At 39.2% G+C, this 21,671-nt stretch overlaps 1 protein-coding gene across 10 annotated transcripts in view; it reads left to right on the top strand.

Annotated features, from left to right (window-relative positions):
* Window positions 1-21,671, top strand: part of Mlip (muscular LMNA interacting protein) — a 297,907-nt gene that overhangs the window by 121,545 nt on the left and 154,691 nt on the right. The window contains exon 1 of one of the 10 annotated variants that reach the window (XM_087195994.1): window positions 9,856-10,197. The exons of 4 other annotated variants lie outside the window; for them this stretch is intronic. In XM_087195994.1, the coding sequence (XP_087052120.1) occupies window positions 10,180-10,197 (18 nt within the window). In that variant the 5' untranslated portion in view covers window positions 9,856-10,179. Of the gene's footprint in view, window positions 1-9,855; window positions 10,198-19,495; window positions 21,390-21,671 lie in introns of those variants that run through there. 5 more of the 10 variants (XM_087195991.1, XM_087195999.1, XM_087195998.1 and 2 more) reach the window with 5 other exon arrangements.

Below are 21,671 nucleotides of genomic sequence, written 5' to 3' on the forward strand. Positions count from 1 at the left end.
GGAGCAAAACACTGTGTCCCTAATACCAAATATACCTGAAGGATTTGCTATACCTGGAAGTAAGCCCAAGTGTTGTTTATTAATTAAACTAAAATGTACTGAGTATTTATCAGCATGTTTTTAAAGTCCATAGTTTGAATTGCTACCAGGCCTGAATGAACTTGGACTTGACCCAGGGTTTTTGTCTTAGTTCCTGGGGTGAACCTGTTTACAGCATTGAGCTGCTCATGACATCCACACCAGCACAACCAATATTCTCATTTAGCTTTACATGCAGTTCCCTCTCCCCATTCTTTTTGTGATACTGGGAATTGAACCCAGGGAATTGCAACTGACTTATATCCCCAGCCCTTTTTTATTTTTTATTTTGAGTCAGAGTTTCCTTACCTCACTAAATTGCCCAGGCTGGGCTTGAACTTGCAATCCTCCTGCTTCAGCCTCACAGAGTGCTGGAATTGCAGGTGTGTGCCACCATGCCCAACTTCACTCCACATTTTAAACAAAATTTTCCCTAATATGGAAGCATCATTCTTAGAGAAATTAAAATAAGTTGAATGACCCCCCCAGTTTGTTTTATTAGTACATATTTGCAGTACATAATTTCATGCAGAATTCACACACATGCATAACACATCTTAATTATTTTTTCATCCCCTTCCCCTTTCCTCCCCCTCCTCTATCTCTTGCTCCTTTTTCCATTTGAGAAAGATCTCTCTCTCTCTCTCTACTTCCTATTATCTATCCTTTATTTTGCTCTTCATTTATATTTGGGTTTTTCATATAAGAGAATGTGACATTTAAGCTTATGTTTCTGATTTATTTCACTTTACATTATAGTCCCAAGGTGCATCCATTTTCCTACAAATGACTTAAGTTTATCCTTCTTTATGGCAGAGTAGTACTCCATTGTATATAGGAACGCTGTTTAAAAATTTTCTCATTCTTTATTTCTTTTTATGTACCCTTACATATGAAGAAACATAAGCAAAAGTTCTTGATCTTTGTCTTTCTGCCATCAGAGAAATTTTGATCCTTGTGCAATTTAAATTATCTGCCTAACATTCCATTGGTGATAATCTCCCCACCATGACTCTTAAAGCAGAAAATGTTCAGATGCCTGCAAAAATGCATGGACCAGACTATTTTATAATGATGCTTTAGATACAGAAGTTACATAGCATAATTTTGAAGACACTAATTCTCTGTTAGAATAATCTATATATAAACATTACACAAATCTTCCTGGAAGACATCCCTATCTCCATAACCCGGCAGCACGTTTGTCAACCTTATTCTGAGTTTTCCAGTTTGATACACTTTGTTTTTACTTGCTATTCAGAGCAACTTCCTTTGGCCATTAGACATTAATCCTCCTACCTCCAAGACCATCATGTGGACCCTTGATCTCAGCACATGGTCAGTTGGGAAGCAGCCTTCATAGGGTAATGAGCACCACTGTGCTGGGCACTCTGTGTGCAGCACAGAGTGAGCTATGAAGATATGAAAAGGATGCTCATGTGTACATGTGTGACAGTGAGACAGTCATACTCATGCCCCAGGACAGGACTGCATTTTTTTTTTTTTTTTGGTACCGGGGATCGAACTCAGGTCCTTGCGCTTGGGCAACAGGCAACAAAACCACTGAGCTAAATCCCCGGCCCCAATGCATTTTTGACATGCATGGTTTTAAAGTTTTCAAGCAATCCTGCAGTTTCAAATCAGGTACTTGTGGATAAATCTGTAATTTTGCTAAACAGGAACTTGAATCTCACTTATTAGAAGTTAATTCATGTAGGGGAGCAGCACAGTTTGTTAAAGATTAAAGCAACTGTACAGAACAAATTATAACAGTAGTCCAGTCATTTTTTTCCATATTTTTGGAGAGGAAATATTATAGAATAGGGTTTCTCAACCTTGGCACTACTGACATTTTGGGCCAGAGTCTGTTGGGAACTATTTTGTGCATCTCTACTCTTTACCCACCAGATGCCAGGAGCACATCTCTCCCTCCTTTTCTGTGACAGCCAAAAATGTCCCCAGACACTGCCAAATGTACCAGATTCACCAGAAATGAGGATCATTTCTGTAGAGGAAACACGAGGTTGCTGAATGAAAATTGAGCCATCATTAATTGTACATATATTTTCTATATATGTATTGTTATACATGGAGATTTTGTTTCTGAGAACACATTCCATTCATAAAATTATGATATTGATTTAATCTTTTGGTTTTAAGGAACTTATTAAATATGGAAAACTAAAATCTCGATTCCTCTTAGGAAGAAATCAGATAGCTGAGACCTCTTAAAAGCTATCCACTGATGTTTAAATTGAATACTATCTTCTTTGCCTGTTTAATATTTGTGCACTCAACATAGGAGTTTTTATTTACCACTATCAATTTAGGAATTTAATATAGGATGAAATGGTGACCCAGGCTGGTGGGTTGAAGGGAGGCCTTGACAAATGGTGAGTGGAGTAGAGAAGTTTTATTCAAGAAATCTGACCCAGAAACTGTTTAGGCTAGCCTTGCCTAAAAGACAAGAGGAAGGATGAATTTTCAAGAACTCATGAAAGAAATATCTTGAGTTCCAAATAAATAGTAATATTCCTGCCAATGAAATCTGACCACCCCTACCTGTGGGCAAGCAATGACTTGGTCCTTCATGTCTGTGAACTGCTCTGTGCCTAGGAGCTCAGCTCAGTGCTAGGATCAACTCTTATGATCCTTCTAACTCCCGCCTCCAGTTATAGATCTTTTGTAACTATATTTGCATCTGTTTCTGACAACTTGTAAACACTCAAGAGTGTTTAATAATTCTCATTGCTGTTTCACTTTTTGTGTTTAACTAATTTTATGATTTCTACTTTGAGTTGTTCTTCAGTTCTCAGAGTCCCTTCTCTATTCATCATGACTAAAGTGAGCTTGTGACTGAATACTAAGTCACCAAGATAATTTCCAGAAGGGAAATTGCAGCTAAGTGAAGCGCTGATAATTTGTCAACCTAGATACTTTTTACAACATGACTAGGATCTGAATTTAAATATCAGAGAGAGAAAATTTAAAAATAGAACAGGTTTCAATTTCAGAAAGTAAGTTCTCGAGGTTCTGTCCTGTCCTTTTGATTCCATTTATCACTTGCTAGAACTGCCATTTCTGCAAATAAGGCAGTGTCCTTCAGGGCTTCCAGATGGAAGTGGAACTAAAAAGGCTGCATTCTTTTGGCTGGATCGTTCTTCATCCTGGGGGACTGCAGTTTCAATGCAAAGCTTAATTATTGGTCTAGAAACAGCATATTCAATATCCTCCAAATGGAAATAAGAACTGAAAAATGTTGCCTTTATTGTATATGTTGGTAGAAGTTTGAATTATTTCAAAATAGTCCCATATGTGAGGGGCTATGCACTTGTTATTTGAGCTTATTTCATTTATTAGTAGGCAAATAGTACCATGAAAGTCATATGGGTTTTGCAGAATATTTTTGATAATATTTTTTCAACCGAAATTATTTCAATGTAGATATAGTGGCATATACCAATAATAAAGCAAGAGTCATTGCAATTAATATACTAGTAGTGTTATAGTAATTATCAATATAATTATCATGGAATTCATAACATAATAATAATAGAATGGTTTTATCCAGTTTTTTGACAATTGCCAGAGTTGGAGATGCAGAGGGGATTGTAGAAATTACAGTTCTATTGTTTTCCATTACTTCACTGTTACAGTGAAGTTGAGATTTTGAGTCACTGAGTCTTAAAGCTGCACAGAGCTTGCAGGTGACTTTCATATTCATGAACCACAAATACAGCGTGTGCGTGTCCATGTAAATCTGAAAGTGTCTGAAATAATGTTCATTCTGCTATTTCCTATTAAATTTGATTCTGTTCCATTCTATTCCTCACTTTTCTAATTCATTTTTTTTCTTTTGAAACAAGAAACAGGAGTCACTCATAATCATGATGTCTGGTTGGGAGGCATCCTTCTTGGCTAGCAGCCAAGTGTGTACTTTACACATGGAGAGTCCAGGGTCTGGCTTGTCTAAGGTCACATAGCATGTTAGCTCTTTAGGGGCTAAAACGAGGCTTTATAAAAGACACATGGAACTTCACTTGAAGTCATTTTGTATTTAGTGCTTACAAAATGATTTCTGGCTTCTCCAGAAAGAATTTTTAAATTGCTCTGATGGAAATCAGGAGGCAAATATGAGCCACTACCACTAGGCACATGCATTTGCTCTCCCTGACGCTGGGGCACCAGGCTGGAAGTAGAACTGGAGCACAAGCATGGTTATTTACTTAGATATTTTCTATAGCTGCTTTTGACTTACAGTGGCAGAGCTGAATAATTGTATTGGAGATGATATGGTTCACAAAATATTTACTCTTTGATCCTTTATGAAATTTGCCAACTCCCTAGAATTATCTGATAAAGCACTTACAATTTCCAGCACATGGTAAATATTGAAAGAAGAGTAAATATTTTTATTATACAGTGGTAATGTGATTAAGATGACAAAAGCTACAGTGACGTGTTGGTGATGACAGGAATGCATTATGATGACACGATAGCTCAGATAATATGAATCACAAATTATTTCTTTGGCTACTGTTTTTTTTTTTTTTGACCCGAAGGAGCACTGAACTTCATCACCAATCCTTTTTTAAAAAAAGACTTTACAGTAATACCTCAGGTCACCAACGCTTCTATTTGCAAACAATTCAGTTCACAAATAAAAGTGTTTAGTAAAATTTTGTTTCCGTTGGCAAACTCTGCGAATTAGGTGACAAACACCACCACGGCCATCTTGCCCACACAAACACAAATGCAGCCATCACCCCCAAATCATAAAATGAAGTTTGTAAACCTAGGTACATTGCATTTTGAGACTCTCTTGCTGGATTGGTCAGGCAGGCTGCAAACTTGCAGTCCCCCTGCCTCAGCCTCACCGGTAGCCGAGGTTATGGGAATGTGCCACCATGTCCAACTCCAACTAATGACTTTGAATTCTCTTATCCTTGTAGACACTACCCTTTATATATACCTCCTATCTAATGTTCCTGGCTTTTATTTTTTACTCTGGTATCAAAATTCATCCTCAGGAATGGAGCTGAAACCTGCCGTAAGATGGAAAGGGTGATGCTCTAGATGTGTTCAGCCTATTCAGCAGGTGTGGGGAGGTTTCTTTGAGAGGACATCAGGACTTCTTCTAGGCCATCTCTGCACACAGTGACCTCGTATTTTTTTCTAAGTATTTCATCTCATTTTGGACAACTCCCTTGAAAATGTTTGCAGAGTATCTATCTCTAAGAGAGTTCTTTTACCTTTAATTTTTTTTTTTTTTTTTTCCTTTTTGCAGTAGCAGGGATCAAACCGAGGACCTTGTGCTTGCGGGACATGTGCAGTGCCACTGAGCTAAATCCCCAGCCTGAAAGGTTTCTTTTAATTTTTTTTTAAGAGATCTCTTTTTCCTATGATTTCCTCACCAGCACTGGTCAGAGACCTTTACATGTGGGACTTGGCAGTAAGTCTTGGGGTCTTTTGCCTGGATCCCATGAGTATCCTGAGAAAATATGTTTGTCCTGTGCCTTGATTTTATTATTGTTGTTTATATTTTATTTTTGGCAAGCTCAGAAGAAGATATAATTTCTGGGTTGCAGTGGGAGGAGTTCCTGTTAACTGAATAATTTTGTCACCTCTGGGGCCTGAAACATGTATCCTACACTCCTGCTCCCCAGGGACCTCCAATGTGTCTTAAAGTAAATTAGAATCACTCAGAAAACTTAGCATCTGTTTCTTTTCTCAGTTATAAACTCACAAATAGGATCTGTTTCTCCTTTTAAAAGTGGTTTCCCTAGCAACTAAACCACCCTGACACGATCAGAGCAGTTTGTCACTTTTGAAGTTTGACTTTCTGACCAGATCTTTTGGCTTGGGGAGCTGAAGAAAACAACATCCAAACACAAACATTTCCAAAGCACTCGAGTGGTGAATTACAAATGGAAGCTCCATGTAGGTGACTCCTGTGAAGTGTGAGTGAGTCCCCGCTCCACGCCTTCCTGCCAGCCAGCAGATAAAGCAGCTATCTTTGTACCAGAGAGCAGATGGGAGAGATTCTCAACATGGCCCAGTTATCATACAGATATATTCTGGGAAGCGGCGGGGAGGTGGAGCCATAGGGAGGTTTGCAGCAGGTGGCTTCCCAGATAAACTCACCTTAGGATTGCTCAATCTTGCTTATTTTTAGCCTAAAGCATACATGTGGACCACAACTCAGTGCATCATGAGGAATACAGACTTCTCACTCCTACTCACAGGGGCCGGGCAAGGAGAGCAAAGTGGGTCTTATCTAAAAGTCAGAGTAGGTTTTCACTTGTTTTATTACTTTTATAATGATGATGATGATGATGATGATGATGATGATGATGATACTTGTTATTTATGGCTTGTGTTTGAGCCTCATTCAGTTCTGGGTTTCACTCCTTACACAGTTCTATTCTAGCTCCTGCTGTAACTAGAATGCATCGGGGGTGGGTAGATGGAGTGATTGGGATGGGAGAGAAGGGTACAGTCAGCAGAAGCAGTGCCTACTTTCTTATATAATTCTCTGTTGGCTCCTTAACAAAGGGGAGAGAGAAATTATGAGACCTGTAGAAATGTTCATCATCCCCACAGACCCTCCAAATGAGCTAGCATGGAAGAACATGGGAGAAAAGAGTGGAAACCACAACAGTGGAAACCTAATCCAAGTTGTTTGTAATGAATCTGTTGTTACGACCTCAAGCTGGATAGCAAGTTTCTTCTGTGGAAGTTCTTCCTGGAAGGGACTTGCTCTTCACCATCAGCAAGGCAGGCAGCTCTGTCCCACTCGCCAGGGCCCAGCAGAACCTAGTGTGGTGGTAGCAGAGTTAGGTGAGAAGGGCATGTTCTACACAACAAAGAACTGAAATCTTGTGTAAAGTGAATGCCAATTCCAGGAAGCAGAAGAGAAATGTTTTGAAAATACTTTTTTCTTCATAAAGAAACATTTTACTGCTTTTCTTTGGACACAGGAAACCTTTCCTCAAACTTCACACAGATGCCATCTCTTAAGGTAGGTACAGAATAAACTTTAATGAGAGGCACCATATTTTCAAACATCTACTCTAGGATTAATATTAAAATTGTTATTTTGAGAAGAAGTGCATAAAATGCATACCCAGACTGGTAGACCCAGAAGTTTGCACAGGTCCCTTTCAAGAAAGGTCTTGCAGTTGCACTGTGGGATGTGTGACTGGTGACCTCTGACTCTCACCTCTTTGGTGCCTGCCTCATCTGCAGAGAGGTGATTTTCTGAGGCCACACTGGACAGCCAACAGCAGGAAAAGCCCTGGCTGCTCTGGCTGGAGTTGGGACTCTCATGGGCAGTATTTCCTTATACCAAACAATAGGGCATACATGCATTAGGAAAGTCTGAGCTCCCTGGTCCACTTGCTCCATGTTCCAGTCCAATTTCTCTCACTGCTCAATCCTGCTTCGGCTCCTGGCTTGATGTCACCTGTGTTGATTCCTCAAAAACATCTGGAAACCTGAATTTGTCTCAGGGTGCACTGATTTTGGAGAACTCAACCTGCAATACTAGTTATTAATGATTTTATAAATAATTCAAGAGACAAGACCATCATATGAGGATCATTGATAAGATGGGACAGAATATAAATTCTACCATGTATTTATATGAGGAGAAAGGGGCCTGGTATGGTGGCCCATGCTTGTAATCCCAAAATTCAGGAGGCTGAGTCAGGAGAATCACCTCAAGTTAGTTGCACGACTCAAAAATCAGAGATGGCTTCTTGTAGATCCACACCTTTTTGACTGGGCAGACCTAGAGTAGTGTAAGTGAGAAGAAAGAACAGGAAAAAACAGTGAACTGAACCAATGCAAGTAGTAAGGCTGTGAGGAAGCTGGCCAGACAAGAAACAAGTCTGCACACCGGGGAAGAGTTAACAATAGTTAACAATAGTTAATTCACTTAAGACTAAATCTGCCTGTGCACAAAAGAGAAAACCCCAAGACTCTCACATTAAAAAAAAAAATACAGCAGGTGGTGGTCTTGAAATTGTTCAGAGGTCTTCCTGTCATTTCACTCATTCTATCATCTCTACAGTGAAGCTCATATTGTCAGGGGCTAATGTAGCTTTCAGGAATTCAGCCATGGCTTCCAAATTCCAGACAGCAGGATGGAATATGAGATAAAGAAGGGCATGCCACACCATTTCAAGGAAACTTCCTTCTACTTACATCTCACTGTTTACAGCTTAGTCACAGGGCCTAACCTACTAGTCAGGGAGACTGCAGAATATAACGTTTAATGTAGACAGCAATATATACTGTTTTAATTTTTTATTGTAATTTAAATATATTACTGTATTTTTTCATGTATTGGAAATAATTGAGACAAAATAATAATTAAAAAGTTAAAATCTGGTGTCTTGAAAAATAAAGGTGGCAATAAACTATTCCTAGAAATTATAGAGAAGATGAGTTATTTCATATCCCTGTGTGAAATGTCAAAAGACTTTTGGATATATTCTGTTGGAGGTTAATGTTAATAATTGCTTACCATATGTTGAGCATTGTCTATGTACCAGATACTTTACCTCTGCCATATTATCCAATGGAGCCATGAGGTAGTTTATAAAGAAATGATCTAGTACAGACGAGAACATGCAGCTTTTGAGAAATGATGAACCATGACCAAGTCCCCCAGTGGTGAGCCTGGCTTTCTGTCATGTCTGTTCAGCTTCTGGCTTGCACCAGGAGCTGCGAGTGACACACCCAGAGGAGAAGCTGGAGCCCGGGGAGGGTGGACGTGGAGGTGGAGGTAGCTTCACAGGAGCCAGCTCTCAGGAGCACTGAGCCTGTGAGAAGAGAGGACAGACAGGCAGGGGGTTGGGCAGCACAGGAGGAGGTGCCCAAGCTGTCCCAGGCCTTCCTTTTGGAGTGGAGGAGGAAAGCAGGGGAATCAACTGGAAACCATCAGGGCAGGGAATGGTCAAAGAAAACCAGGAGAGAGACCTTCGCATGGATGAATGGGAATCAGCAATATCCAGAGCACAAAAGTTGACAAAACAGAAAAGACACCAAAGAAGTCAGTGACCTAAGTAGTAAGGGGGATGTGGTGTTTTTCTTCAGTGTGGCCCTGGGATGTAGGAACGCAGCAGCCGTGGATGAATGACTGGAAACATGTATGGTGATTCTAGCTAGGAACCACTGCATGGTCACTATGTGCTAGGCTGATTCCAAGGGCTGTGTGTGCACCTCAAACCACCACCCAAGACACAGCTACTTCTGGCATCCCTATTCTACAGCCCAGAACACGGAGGCAGTGTGAGGTTTACTAATCTGTCCAGCGTCGCACTGCTATGAAGAGGCAGGGCTGGTGTTCAAGTTCAAGCAGTCTGACTGCTGAACTCCTGCTTAGTAATCTACAAAAAGCAGAAAGTTTTTTCATTTGTTTGTTTTTGGTGCTGTGTTTTGAATTCAGGGCCTCAAACATGCTGCACACACACTGTACACTGAGCTGGGAAGACCCTCGGTGAAGATTATTTTTAAAGTAGTAGAAAGGAAAAAGCTCACAGATCTTTCTTAAAGATATCATCTCAGGTCATTTTCATGGAAATGTTGTGTATGTAATGATTATTTTTTTCCCTAAAAAGGAAAAAAAACCCCCACTTTTAGTGAGGGATTACTTTTGTTATATTTTTTCCCATGATAGTTTTTAAAAGAAATATAACTGTTACTTTTTTTAAGAATTTAAGTGAAATCCAAAATCTTGAAAGAAAATATATTGCATTATTATTTGTAACCTTTCTGAGAGAATTGAGATGGTACATTATAGAGTTTAGTAAATATGTCAGAAAGAAAGAGACATTCTGTCTTTACAGTAAAACATTTGAGCAATTCTGCACTAGAACAATGAATTTTTTTGTGTCTTAAATTCTTACATGCCTACAGACTGCTCAACTGAATGTCATTAGAACTTCTCAAGCCTATTTTCACATAGTTTGAGGGCTCAGCCATTTTTCTACACAGTCATGCTGATTCGAGAAAAAAAATACATATATAGCCACGCAAGATACAGAAAGGGCAGTGTATCGGAATCTAACTCTTATCCACAGCAGCCTGCTCCGCATGCCTAATCATTCTCAGGTAAACAAACTTAGTGATACCGATATGTGCTTCCCACTAGTAAGTGTTTCTTAAAAGTTTTCTACCAAGAATACTGAAGATAGATTTTTAAACAATAAAATAATACTTTTATATCAAAGACTTCTTGGAAAGAGTTTGTTTAGAGTCTGGTGGTAACTAGTATTGGAAGATTGGAAGGAAGATGTGCTTGCATGCAGACTGAACAATAAACAAAATCATAATAGAGTTTGATTACATATAGAAAGGTAAAGGCAAAAAATCAAGGCAGAAAATAATAAAAGTTGATCAGGAAATAAAGAGCTATCAAATATTGGGTTTAAAGAAACATACTTTGGGGTATATTCAGTAACAATATTTTTATGAAATTTAAACATGATGATCATGTTACTGGCTTGTCTTAATTTTAAATATATACTTAATGTTAAATCACTAGTTGCTTTTGTAAACAGTATTATATATGATATAATACTATGATAATAACTAACGATTTCTGAGAGTTTCTTAGATGGTAGAATCATGTTGGGAAGATCCATTTTGTTTAATTCTCACAAAACTTCTGAGAGATAGGTAATTTAGTTTCTGTATGGAAATTAAGGGCCCATCATCTGTTGTAATTTTTTTTTTTTGTTACTGGGCTCGAACTCGGGACCTTGTGCTTGTGAGGCAGGCAGTAGAACCACTGAGCTAAATCCTCAGCCCCATTTGTTGTAAATTTTAATATAGTCTTTGTTTTAATCTGTGGACAAGTTTGGGTTAAAAAAAAGAACATTTCTTAGATGAGATATTTCTTCAGTTTTCTTTTCATGAAATAAAATACCTTTGAATAATCTGCTATTTGATGAACTATACTGCATTGTTACTTCATTGTGCACTGTGAGAAGGAAATGATGAAAAATGTTCTGCTTGTATTAACTTCTATATTGCTTGCTAATATCTTACCTTTCAAATAACTAATAACTAATCTAGGAACCTTTCTACCACCTAATGCAGCATAGCTGGAGAAGGACCAGTGGAGGGTTAATAAGAGAGCCAGTCACGGAGTTACTGGTTACTAGATGCGTCCTGGGGAGGAATCCTTTGCTCTTTTTCTTTTATTCTTCTACCCTTGACTCACAGCATCTTTCCTTCTTACCACTTGCTCTCTCCACAGTAGGCATACTCTGTTCAATCATTTAGTCAACAAATAGGTACAGAACATCCACTAAATGTGGAGAACCGGGCTGTGCAAAGAGGCATCACTAAGCCTTTCTCCCTGGAGGCTGCCGGGGGCTGGGCCCAGTGCTTGTCCATACTGTGGAACACAGCACAGGACACCAGGAGCCGTTGCAGGACTTAAATGGCTGTGTCAGAAACAAAGTCAAAGGAAAGGACTATCCCAGTGGTCTCTACACACTTGATTAATCTTTAATAAACCGATATGTACCTCAGTTTAGAACAACCCTTCAGTGTATGTGGTGGCCGATCGAAGAGGCTGTGGGGCACCTGTGAGCACTACTCACTTGCCACACCGTGCTGCAGTTCCTGACCAATCATTAGCTGCTGATTGATGGATCAAATTCAATAGTGAGTGAATGTTAGCTATTGTGGACAAGGTGACAGTTTATGAGAGATATTTTGGATAATGGTAGACAGGAGTCAAGATTCATAAAATCCACCCTTCTGTTTTATTTTGGAGTAAAAACATTAAGGATAGGAAAAAAGAAGAAATCATATAAGGAAACATAGTGGTACTTCTCTTATTGAATATCATACGTTTGATCTATTTGAAAAAGAGAGAGAAAAATATTTATTGGGTGCTTAACTATGTGCACGGCTGTATACTAGGGGTCTGATATGTCTTCTCATTCAGTTTTCACATCTACTCCATGAAATTTGGGTGCCTTTGTTATTCTCACTTAATAAAAACAAAAGAAACTAAAGTTCATCGATTTAAATTACTAATATAGAATCATCAGTTAAAAATACACTGATTTATTATTTGAATCTGATTCTGGATACCATTATTTCCATTAGTAGAAATAATAAATTAATGGTGTCTGCAGAGGACTGTAATATTGATTATGCCCAAGGAGGCTGTGAAAAGTTAACCCTACAGTTGGCTTGTTTATAGAAGTGAGTCTGGCTGAAACCTGTGTGTCAAGTTCAGAGTAACTTGCACCCAAATTCCGTTCCCACAACTAAACCTTCAGACTAGAAGGACAATGTTCTAATTACAACCATATACTTTGTCTATTCTGTTCCTAATTTGAGAATGGTTTGTCTTGTCCTTTATGAGCCATGTTTACATTAATTTCCATAGAAACCACATATCACCTTTACCTCAATTGATTGCCAATATAAGTCAGTGCCTGGGACTGTCCAGGGCCTTTGTCAGTTGCACTGGCATTGGGTCATCCTGGAACCCTGCTTTTTATCTCCTAGTTCTGTCTCTTAGTGTATTTTTTTCTCAGGCCTGCATTGTATACTGGGCAGGTGGGGACTGGAGACTTACTTCAGAAGTCTCTGGCAGTATCAAATATCAGCTGAGATCTCACACTTTACCTGAGATATTTTTGAAGATAAATATTGGTTCCTAACTACTTATGATAACTGTGTAATCATTCAATGATGTTTTCCTCAGCCTGTTTTGAACTATCCATATGTAAAGTTATGTAGCTTTAGCACTCATACCAGAGACAAAATAATTGTATCCTTTGGTTATATATCATTTCCACCTCAAGTTATGTTCTAAAATAGCCATGCCTTGCTTTCATAGCTAGAGCTGACATAGACACAATAAGAGAGCAACAACTATAAAAATATAAAAGTCAGAGCAAATAGCAATATTTTGAACACCAGAGGCTTGAGAAAAGTGTTTATCTGAGCTCATTTCTCCTGCATAGTAATCATATCAGAAAGACAGACCTTGTGGTCGACTGCATTGTAATGCATCCTGTCCTATTATCTTTCTTAGCATTCTTCTGTGAGTATATTTAAGATAAGGTTGGCATAAGCAGAGAGCAAATACAAAGGAGCATGAAATCGGCTTCTAGCCTGGCAGACCTGAATTCAAATCTAATTGCTTTGTGTGCTGGTTCAAGAAAGTTATTTAAAATTTTGAGACTCATTTTTCTTACTCGTTTAATGGACATTATGACTCTCTCGCTGGCTTGTGAAAAATCCAAGATATATTAAGTATCAAGAGCAGTATCACCTAAAACTCACTCTGATTTTTATATGAATCATAAATAGGATAAAATCTGCTCTCGGGTTGGGTGGGTTAAGTAAGGTAGCCAGGGTAACAGTCCATGGCTACCCAGGGTGGGAGGAGTGGTCCAGACCAGAGACACTGTTCTTATCTTTACTCATGTGCTGAACTGAGCCCCTCCACAGCTCTCTGATGCTAAGCCTGTTCTCATGTTCCTGAAACAGCCAAGGCTTTGGCTTTGGATGTGGGCTGCTATTTTTATGTGCTGTCTCTTTAGAGTGAAGAAAAAAGTATAGTGATTAAATTACTCTCATTTCTTTATAGACCCTCCACTGACATCCTTGAGACAGAGATACCTCCTGTCCTCTGAGTCCTCTGAACACGTAGCATAAATACACACAATCCCTCACTTATTTAATAAACATGTATTGACCCCTCTAGTACATGGCAGGAATGGGGTAGGTATCAGGGGCAAAGCAGAGAACAAAACAGATACATTTTCTATCATCTTTGGGTTTATGTTCCAACTGAGGAGCTGGCTAATAAAAAAACTTGCTATCTAATCACATAATAGGGTCACAGATACTATGCAGAGGTATAAGGCACTAAGAAAAGTGTAGGACAGAGGTTGTACCTAATCTGTGGAGTCAAGGAAGCCTTTATAAGACAGTGGTTTCATGTGTGCTGTGTGTCATCAGTTGTCACTCTCATGATGTAAATTGAAATGTTCAGCGTGGAATCTGGATTTCCTAGAGCTCAGAAGAATGGAAGCAAATGAACTGGTGAAAGGCACATAGGGGAACATTCCCAACAGAGGGAGTAGCACACTAGTCATTCATCTTGCCCTGTTAGTAATAAATAACACAATAAGCCCTCAAGTATCCTAATCTCTAATAGACACCTAATTCCCACATGTGAGCAGGGGGAAATACTGAGTATTTATTCAACATGCATGTGTCACACTTTTTATATAGCATATTATATCATGCAATTTTAACCACCACTACAGTAGTGAGATATCATTATCTTTTTGCTGTCAATAAGAAGGTGATTAAGTCATGGCTAGCTCAGGAGAATCCCATTTTACACTTGTCCTATGGTAATCAATAATAGTGTTCCCTACCTTGGGATGGTGGCACATGCCTGTAATTCCAGCACATGGGAGGCTGAGGCAGGAGGATCCTTGTGAGTTCAAGACCAGCCTGGGGTAGATAGTGAGTTCAAGACTGGCCTGAACTACATAGTGAGGCCCTGTCTCAAAACAACAACAACAACAACAATAACAACGACAACAACAACAACATCTCCCATTTTCACTCTGGAGAGTGTCCCTGTTTGTATGAAACATTTTAAGGTCATAAATAAGCTCAGATAGATAAAGAGTCAGCCTTCTGGTGCACAGCTCCTGAGTGATGAGTAGAGAGACACCACATCAATACTCTCTGATCTAAAGCCTGTGTTCTTTCCACTGTATTACGAGTACAATTTGTTACGTCTACTCTTGCATTGCTCTTTATTTTATTCTTCCCATCACATGTAAGTAGCTTGAGACAAAACTGACAAAACATCTGCTAATGCTGTGAAAAGCCATATATTTCAATAAGGTACAAGTGAAAAAAAGGGATGGATTAAGATCAAGTATAAAATAAGCATTGTAAGTAAGTAAGTAAGTGAGTTCTTGCCTTGACGTGCATGGTTTTGCTCTTCTATTTGTGGTACAGTTATGAGGCGCGAGTATGAGGAAGCTAATTTAAGTGTGATTGCATCTGAGAGTCAAGCTTGATCAAGTGGGAAAGTGTTGGTCATCACGGTACTCTTCTATGACAGGCTGGCCTGTGAGCTGGGGAGGTTCACGACTGATGTGGAGAGCAGAGCCTGAATGCAAAGAGCTTACAAGTTTCTTAAAATAATCTTTTAAATCCTTTTATGTTTTATCCACCTTAATAACACTTTAGTTCATTGTGGTCAAAAGTGGGTAATATAAAAAAATATTTGCTGTGGAATATGACAAAAGATTTTTGTAGGCATTCTTTACATGGAAAATATCAAGAACATAAAATAGAATGGTATTGTTTCCCCTTTTCTTTTTAGGTAAAAAATCAAATTATACCAAAGTCACATTGCAAATAAATATTATATTGTTGTGTTTCTGTGCAGAATTACAAGATTCCTCCAGTGATTCTGGCTTCACTCTATTCACTTAAAAAACAAGATTTTATCATGTGTTAGAATTTTAAGTTCCCCTTCTGATGTGTATAGAAGAGATTCACTGTGGAATTTATGAGCAATTCTGTTAAATAATGTACCTTATTTCCAACCATTTGCCATGCACCTGAGCAGTATTTCTTTGGAAATACTTCAAGATCTTCCAATCAATTAATTAATCTCACTCCTGTGCTGCTGACTGTGTCATTTGTGGACTGTTGGTGGCACAACTGGACTCACAGCTTTAGTTCTGAAATATACAAACCTCTTCTTCCCTTCCTTCTACTGCAGGGGGCATTTGTTGATCTCTGTCTATCTCACATGTTTTCTTCCTAACCCAAACCACAAATAACATTTCATTTAGTAGCTTGGTGGAATCTCCTTGTCCTTGTCCCCAAATCTTCTTCTCATACACTTATTACACATCATGACAAAGAAGATGCTCCGGACTGTCCAGTTCAGGCATTTACACTGTGAGTGGGATGATGGTCTACAAATGTAAGCAAAAGGCCTGTGGCTGAATAAATGTGGGAAACCTAGGCTACACAAAGCCTGTAAGGTCTCTTGCCTGTGAAGCTCCTCCAACCAGATGATACCGAGTACATCTAGCCCTACAGTTATTTGATCAGCAAGTCCTTTCTCCCTCTGTGTCTTGCACAGCAGGTATTCGAAGGGGTGCACATTGGCAGCAGTGATCTAGAATCATGCTGTCTAAGCAGACTGCCCCTGAGAATTTAAGCAGCCTCAGTTGTTTGGTGGAAAATCTGAAACTAAAAGACATTTCAGGGTTCTGAGCTCCCTGAAGCCTCTTCCTGAATGCCTCTGTAGGTCAGAGTCATGGGGCAGGGACCCTCATCTCATTATTTTCTTGTCATCTCGTTATTTTCTTTAACCTTTGTGCCTTTGGCTCTTAGCAGCTGTGGACGCCAGGGGTAGCTGTTCTAATGGAACTAAGAAACTTAATATTAAGCTGACTCTGTTTTTCTCTGGACAGTCAATTTAGAGTTTACCAAAATCATTATCCTTTCCATGAGAAGAAAATAAGTTTAGGAAATGTTCATGAATAAAGAGATTACTTCCAGTCAAGGAATTCACTGGACAGATATTTGTGGAGTGTTTATGTGCATGCCACAAGTTATTCTAGGGGCTGCAAAAATAGCAGGAATTAAAACCAAATCCTTGCCATGAGAACATCCAGTGGAGGAGGCAAAGTGGAAGCAGCGAGACCCATTAGAGGGCAGCAATTTGAAAGGGAGATGATGGTAGGTCTTGCATTAGTAGTGAGATATATTCATTTTCTGGAAATATTCTAAAGGGAGAACCATCAGGATATATTGGTATATTGATGAGGGATTACGAGAAACCAAACAAAAAAAATCAATGTAGTCAATATAAACTAATATTTTCTCCAAGAAACTAGAAATAGTACCTATTTCTACATAGAAATAGCAAGAAACAGGTATACATTATATGCTGAGGTGAAAATTTGAGGGGATAGAGAAAAATTTTGGAAGAAATGCAATTAATTCAGCTTTGGACATGATGATTTTCAGAAGTCAATGAAATGTCTAACTGAATATATTTGTTGCATGAGGACAGGGAGGACATTCTAGGCTAACAGATATATTTGAAACTAATTAGCTTATAAACACTACTTAAAGCCAAGGAACTGGCTGGGGTCACCCAGGAGTGACTTCTGGGCTTTATCAAGGCTTAGAAGTCCAATGGCTCCAAGCAGAGAGAGGAGTGTCTGGAAAGTAGGAAGCAGAACAGGAGGAAATGGAGTTCTGGGGACCAAGCTAAGGCAAGGATTCAATAAGGACAGAGTGAACCACATTTCCAGCTCTCTGGGGGATTCTAATTGTTATCTCTGTTCCTCTTTCAACGTCTACCATGTATGGGATTTAGTAATTTCTTCTGAACATTTAATCATGTCAAATGGAAGTGTCAATTTTCATTTATTCTGAATAGCTAATTATGTCCAACACTTAGGTATTAGATTTTCTCCAATGCTTTAAAGGTTCTTATTTACCTTAATTAAGGAGGGCTACTAATGTTGTTTTAACCAGGAGGCTATGCCCAAGGAGAAGAGAAATTTCAAGCAGTAAGGACAAGTGTAAAAGGATTACAGATACACAGTTCTGATGAAGCCTGACTATGATGGAATTGTACACATCTCTGAGGAGATACTGTTATTTACTTTATCATGCACTCACTTCTGAGTGTGTGCGATGGGATAACTCTGATTGGGATCCCTGGAATTATCCATTACCCAGGAGGCAGGGATCCAAATTCCTAGTGATTCCTATCTCTAGAGTTAGAAAATCAAGTCACCAGTGTGAAGTAGAACAAGTGTTCTAGTGTTGGTCACAGAAATAGGACCAGAGAATGCAGAAGCTAGGGGTAAAATATGCATGGGATCACCTAAGACCATGACTCCACACAAGCTGCACTCAGCCCAGAACTTTGTACTCTCTTCTAACTTTACCCATCACAGGTGTCACTTGAGAAGGTGTCTCCATCAGGGGACTCTAAGCCATGTTGGCAATAAGGCAACATCTTCCAGAGTGCAGAACAGAACCTACCACCCAGTACAAGTTTATTGAGGCAAATAAATGGGACTTCCATTATTTTCTTTTATCAAGTACAAGGTGTAACATGGACATGTGGATGTCTGCATAGCCCTGGCAGCTGGATCTGTTTAGGTACTTCATCATTCTTAGTAAATTTTTGTGAACTCACCTGTTTTAGCAAGAAAGGTGAAGGATGCCTCCTTTAGCCTCAGTAATTCCGGATTTCAGGGAGAATTTAAGATTGTATTTGTCTGCTGTAAACATCAACACATCATCCTTTCATTTGGAAAAAGATCGTTCAACAGACATGTTTGTGTTCCTCAGTGGCAGATAGATGATTAAAAGTTTGGACTTATGAAATGCTTAGGGTCTTAAAGAGAACATGGATAACTCTTTTTGTCTAGAGGAATAGTAGTTTTAGTTGAAGGAGAAACTCTACCCTCCACTCTTTCCCCATGTATAATATGCCTTTTATCACCTAAGACTGACATTTTTTTTTGAGCAGGTGCCATCACTTTCTATTCAAATGAGAATGGTTTCCATAGACGTTATCCTAAATACATGTGTGCTTTGAGGCTATACGTGGTTGCTAACCAGATGGCTAGGCATGCTATTATAATTCATGGCCAGTGTAGTTCTTATTTCAAGTAAAAATTATAACTTCTATCAGTATAGAAAATTGTTTATAATTCTCAGTTAATAAAACAAGGACAAGAGAATTATTAGAGAAGTATTACCCCCCAAATAGAGCAATGTAGCAAAATATCAAAATAATACAATAGTTAAATTGGTTCTCATGTTTTAACGTGATTCGAGGAAGAGTTTTTGCAGGGCAAAATGTACAGGTTGAAGTATTTCCTCTTCAAATTTAATTGTGCCAGCTTGCCTAAACATTACTCTATGTTTGGGGCGGGAATGAGAGAAAGAAGAGACTAGAGGGGAACAAAGAGAATGAAATACTGAAAACCCCACAGTTGTTTGAACCCACTTAGACTAAACTGAACCATTGACAAAGAACTGGACAGCCACCCTCCCTCAGGGAACTGCACACCAGAACTTGGAGAGGAGGGTGGTCTTTATGATCAAGACTATTGCTGGTACATATGTATTTATGTATATGTAGCTCCTTCTTCCCTGTTCCTCACTGAACAAAAGTGGAACACCTGAATTCAAGATCTTCCATGACTGAGCTTTAACCTGCTTTTTCAGTCTGATTGCCTTCATTCATGTTGATGTTATTTACTGAATGGAAGAATAACAGTACCAACATGAGTAACATACATGAAGTTATTGCCTAGCACAGAGCTATGGGTTTCTCATGCTGAATCTAATTTTAATCCTCATGAGAATCTCTTGAAGCAAGCACTACTTGCACCCATGTTTCACATGTGAGAGGGTTAACCATTAGTTGTCTGAGCTCCACGGCCAGCCATGATTGGATTCTAGGCTCCCACACTGCACTCCACATTCTGCCAGGGGGCTTCGCTCAATCTTTCCTTGCTGCTTGAAATAAGTGCTGTTTGTCCTGCTCACCTTCCAGGTCCCCATCCTGCATCCTTCTAAGTGTAGCCCAAACGCCATCATCCCAAATGGCTCCACAGCAAGTGGCTGTCATCTTATTGCCCTCTGAAGTTTCTTCTGGTTAATAGGCAGCCATAGGGCATTACCAGGAAGATATTGACAATGCAGAATCTAGGGTATCCTTAATCAGACTGCACTTTAAACAAGTTTCCCAGTTTGTTTGTGTGTGCGGTAGCTCTGTCATTTGTTTACTTGTGTTATATTCTCAGTAAACTTCTGGATTATAAACTTTTTTTTAAAGAGAAGGACAATATTATATTCCCTTTTGGGTCTCTGTAAATATATACAACATAAAATAAGATGCTACATACTTTTAGTGAAATAATGCAGCACTTTGACCATTTCTATGTCAAGATGTACTGTTATTCAGAATAGGTTTTCCCACTTGTTACAGAATCATTTAAAACAATTATTTTACTTGTGATGTTTCCACACACTCAGGCTTTTGATAATGTTGAAATGTGAAGAGATGTAATCTAGGGCCCTGAACCACAACTTTCATTCTTTCCCATAGCCTAGCCCAGTGATGGTGAACTTTTAGAGATAGAGTGCCCAAATGGCAACCCCAAACCCACTTATCTATTGCAAAGTGCCAATACTACAATTAAATCTGAATACTGAAGTTTTAGTTGAGAAAAAACAACTCATACACTGGCTCATGTGCAGATAGAGAGGGTTCTTCATGCTCACTGTGGCACACGTACCGTAGATTGGACAACACTGGCCTAGCCCTTTCAACACCAAGCCTTTCACTGCTAAAGCACAAATACTCTGTAGAGGATAGCACTGATTTGGAGAAAAATAAATACTAGAAGACAGAAATACTGAGACGTGATGACTATAATCAGTTTTACATATGAAATTTGGAGATTCATTTATCTGCAGTCAGGGTGCTCACTGTCTTGTAGGAACCTTGAAATGGAATTCTTGTTTTGACAACTCTTTGATTCCAAGCTTTATTTTAGAGTTAATTCTGTTAACAGCAAAGCTTCAGTGCTGCAGGGGCTTCTACATCACTGCTTGCAACTTGTACTCCCAGGACTAATAAAGTAGGCTATTGACTTTTTGCAGTGATCACTGTGTGTTTTCTAGTTCTTTATTTAGACACAGTGTTTGCATGCATTTGTGCCTCTGAATGTTCTCTGTGAGCATGACCACCCGATCGCTGAGATTGGCAGATGCTAGGGCCTATCTTCAGTCAGCTTTTCACTGCTGCACAATCTGGCTTTTCTCTTCCTTTCACAGAATATATAATTGGAATAAATGCATGAAAAGAAAAGATGGCAAACACATATAGGTGGTAATTTTTTTCTACAGATACCATTTTAGCAGTCAATGTGACCTCTCATAGAGCTCCCAATGTGAAAATTGCCGAAACATAAATCTACTCTTTGGAGCTGACAGAATTCTTTGGTTTAGGGAGGATTCTCCTTTACCTCTTTTTAGACTTGCTTTTTTTCCCCCTATGTGAGTGTGTGTGTTGTTTCAGTAACAGGCTCCCTTCCCACCTCAGTCATTGGTTTGTTCACTCCCGTATGTGTGATGAATCAATGCTTCCAGAACAGGGGCTTCTGAGTGACTGCGGGAACAATTACTTCCAAATGAACTCGTGCATCTTAGCAGGGAGCGTTCAGACCACACCTCAGGTAAAAAGAAGTCTTTGCTTAACGCTTTCAGTAACTTTGAAAAGCAGTGCTCTGTGTTCCCCATGTTTGCTGCAGGAGGGTGTGAGTGAGAGCTGCCGGGGTGCAGATTAATCTGTGTGTGGAGATGAAACGCTATCAACAGCTAGACAGAATGGTGAACTGATAAAGACAAAACTGCTCATTGGGCAAAGAAAATGCTCAGCATTGCTCTTGGTACATGGTAATGCTCACATGCTTGCTAATGCCTCTTTTTCATGAGAGGCCAGCAGCTATCTGTGCGCC

This window comes from Heterocephalus glaber, unplaced genomic scaffold (assembly GCF_053883595.1).
Source record: "Heterocephalus glaber isolate CG9 unplaced genomic scaffold, H.glaber_assembly_v1.0 deba00001610, whole genome shotgun sequence".
In the NCBI taxonomy this organism is placed as follows: Eukaryota; Metazoa; Chordata; class Mammalia; order Rodentia; family Bathyergidae; genus Heterocephalus; species Heterocephalus glaber.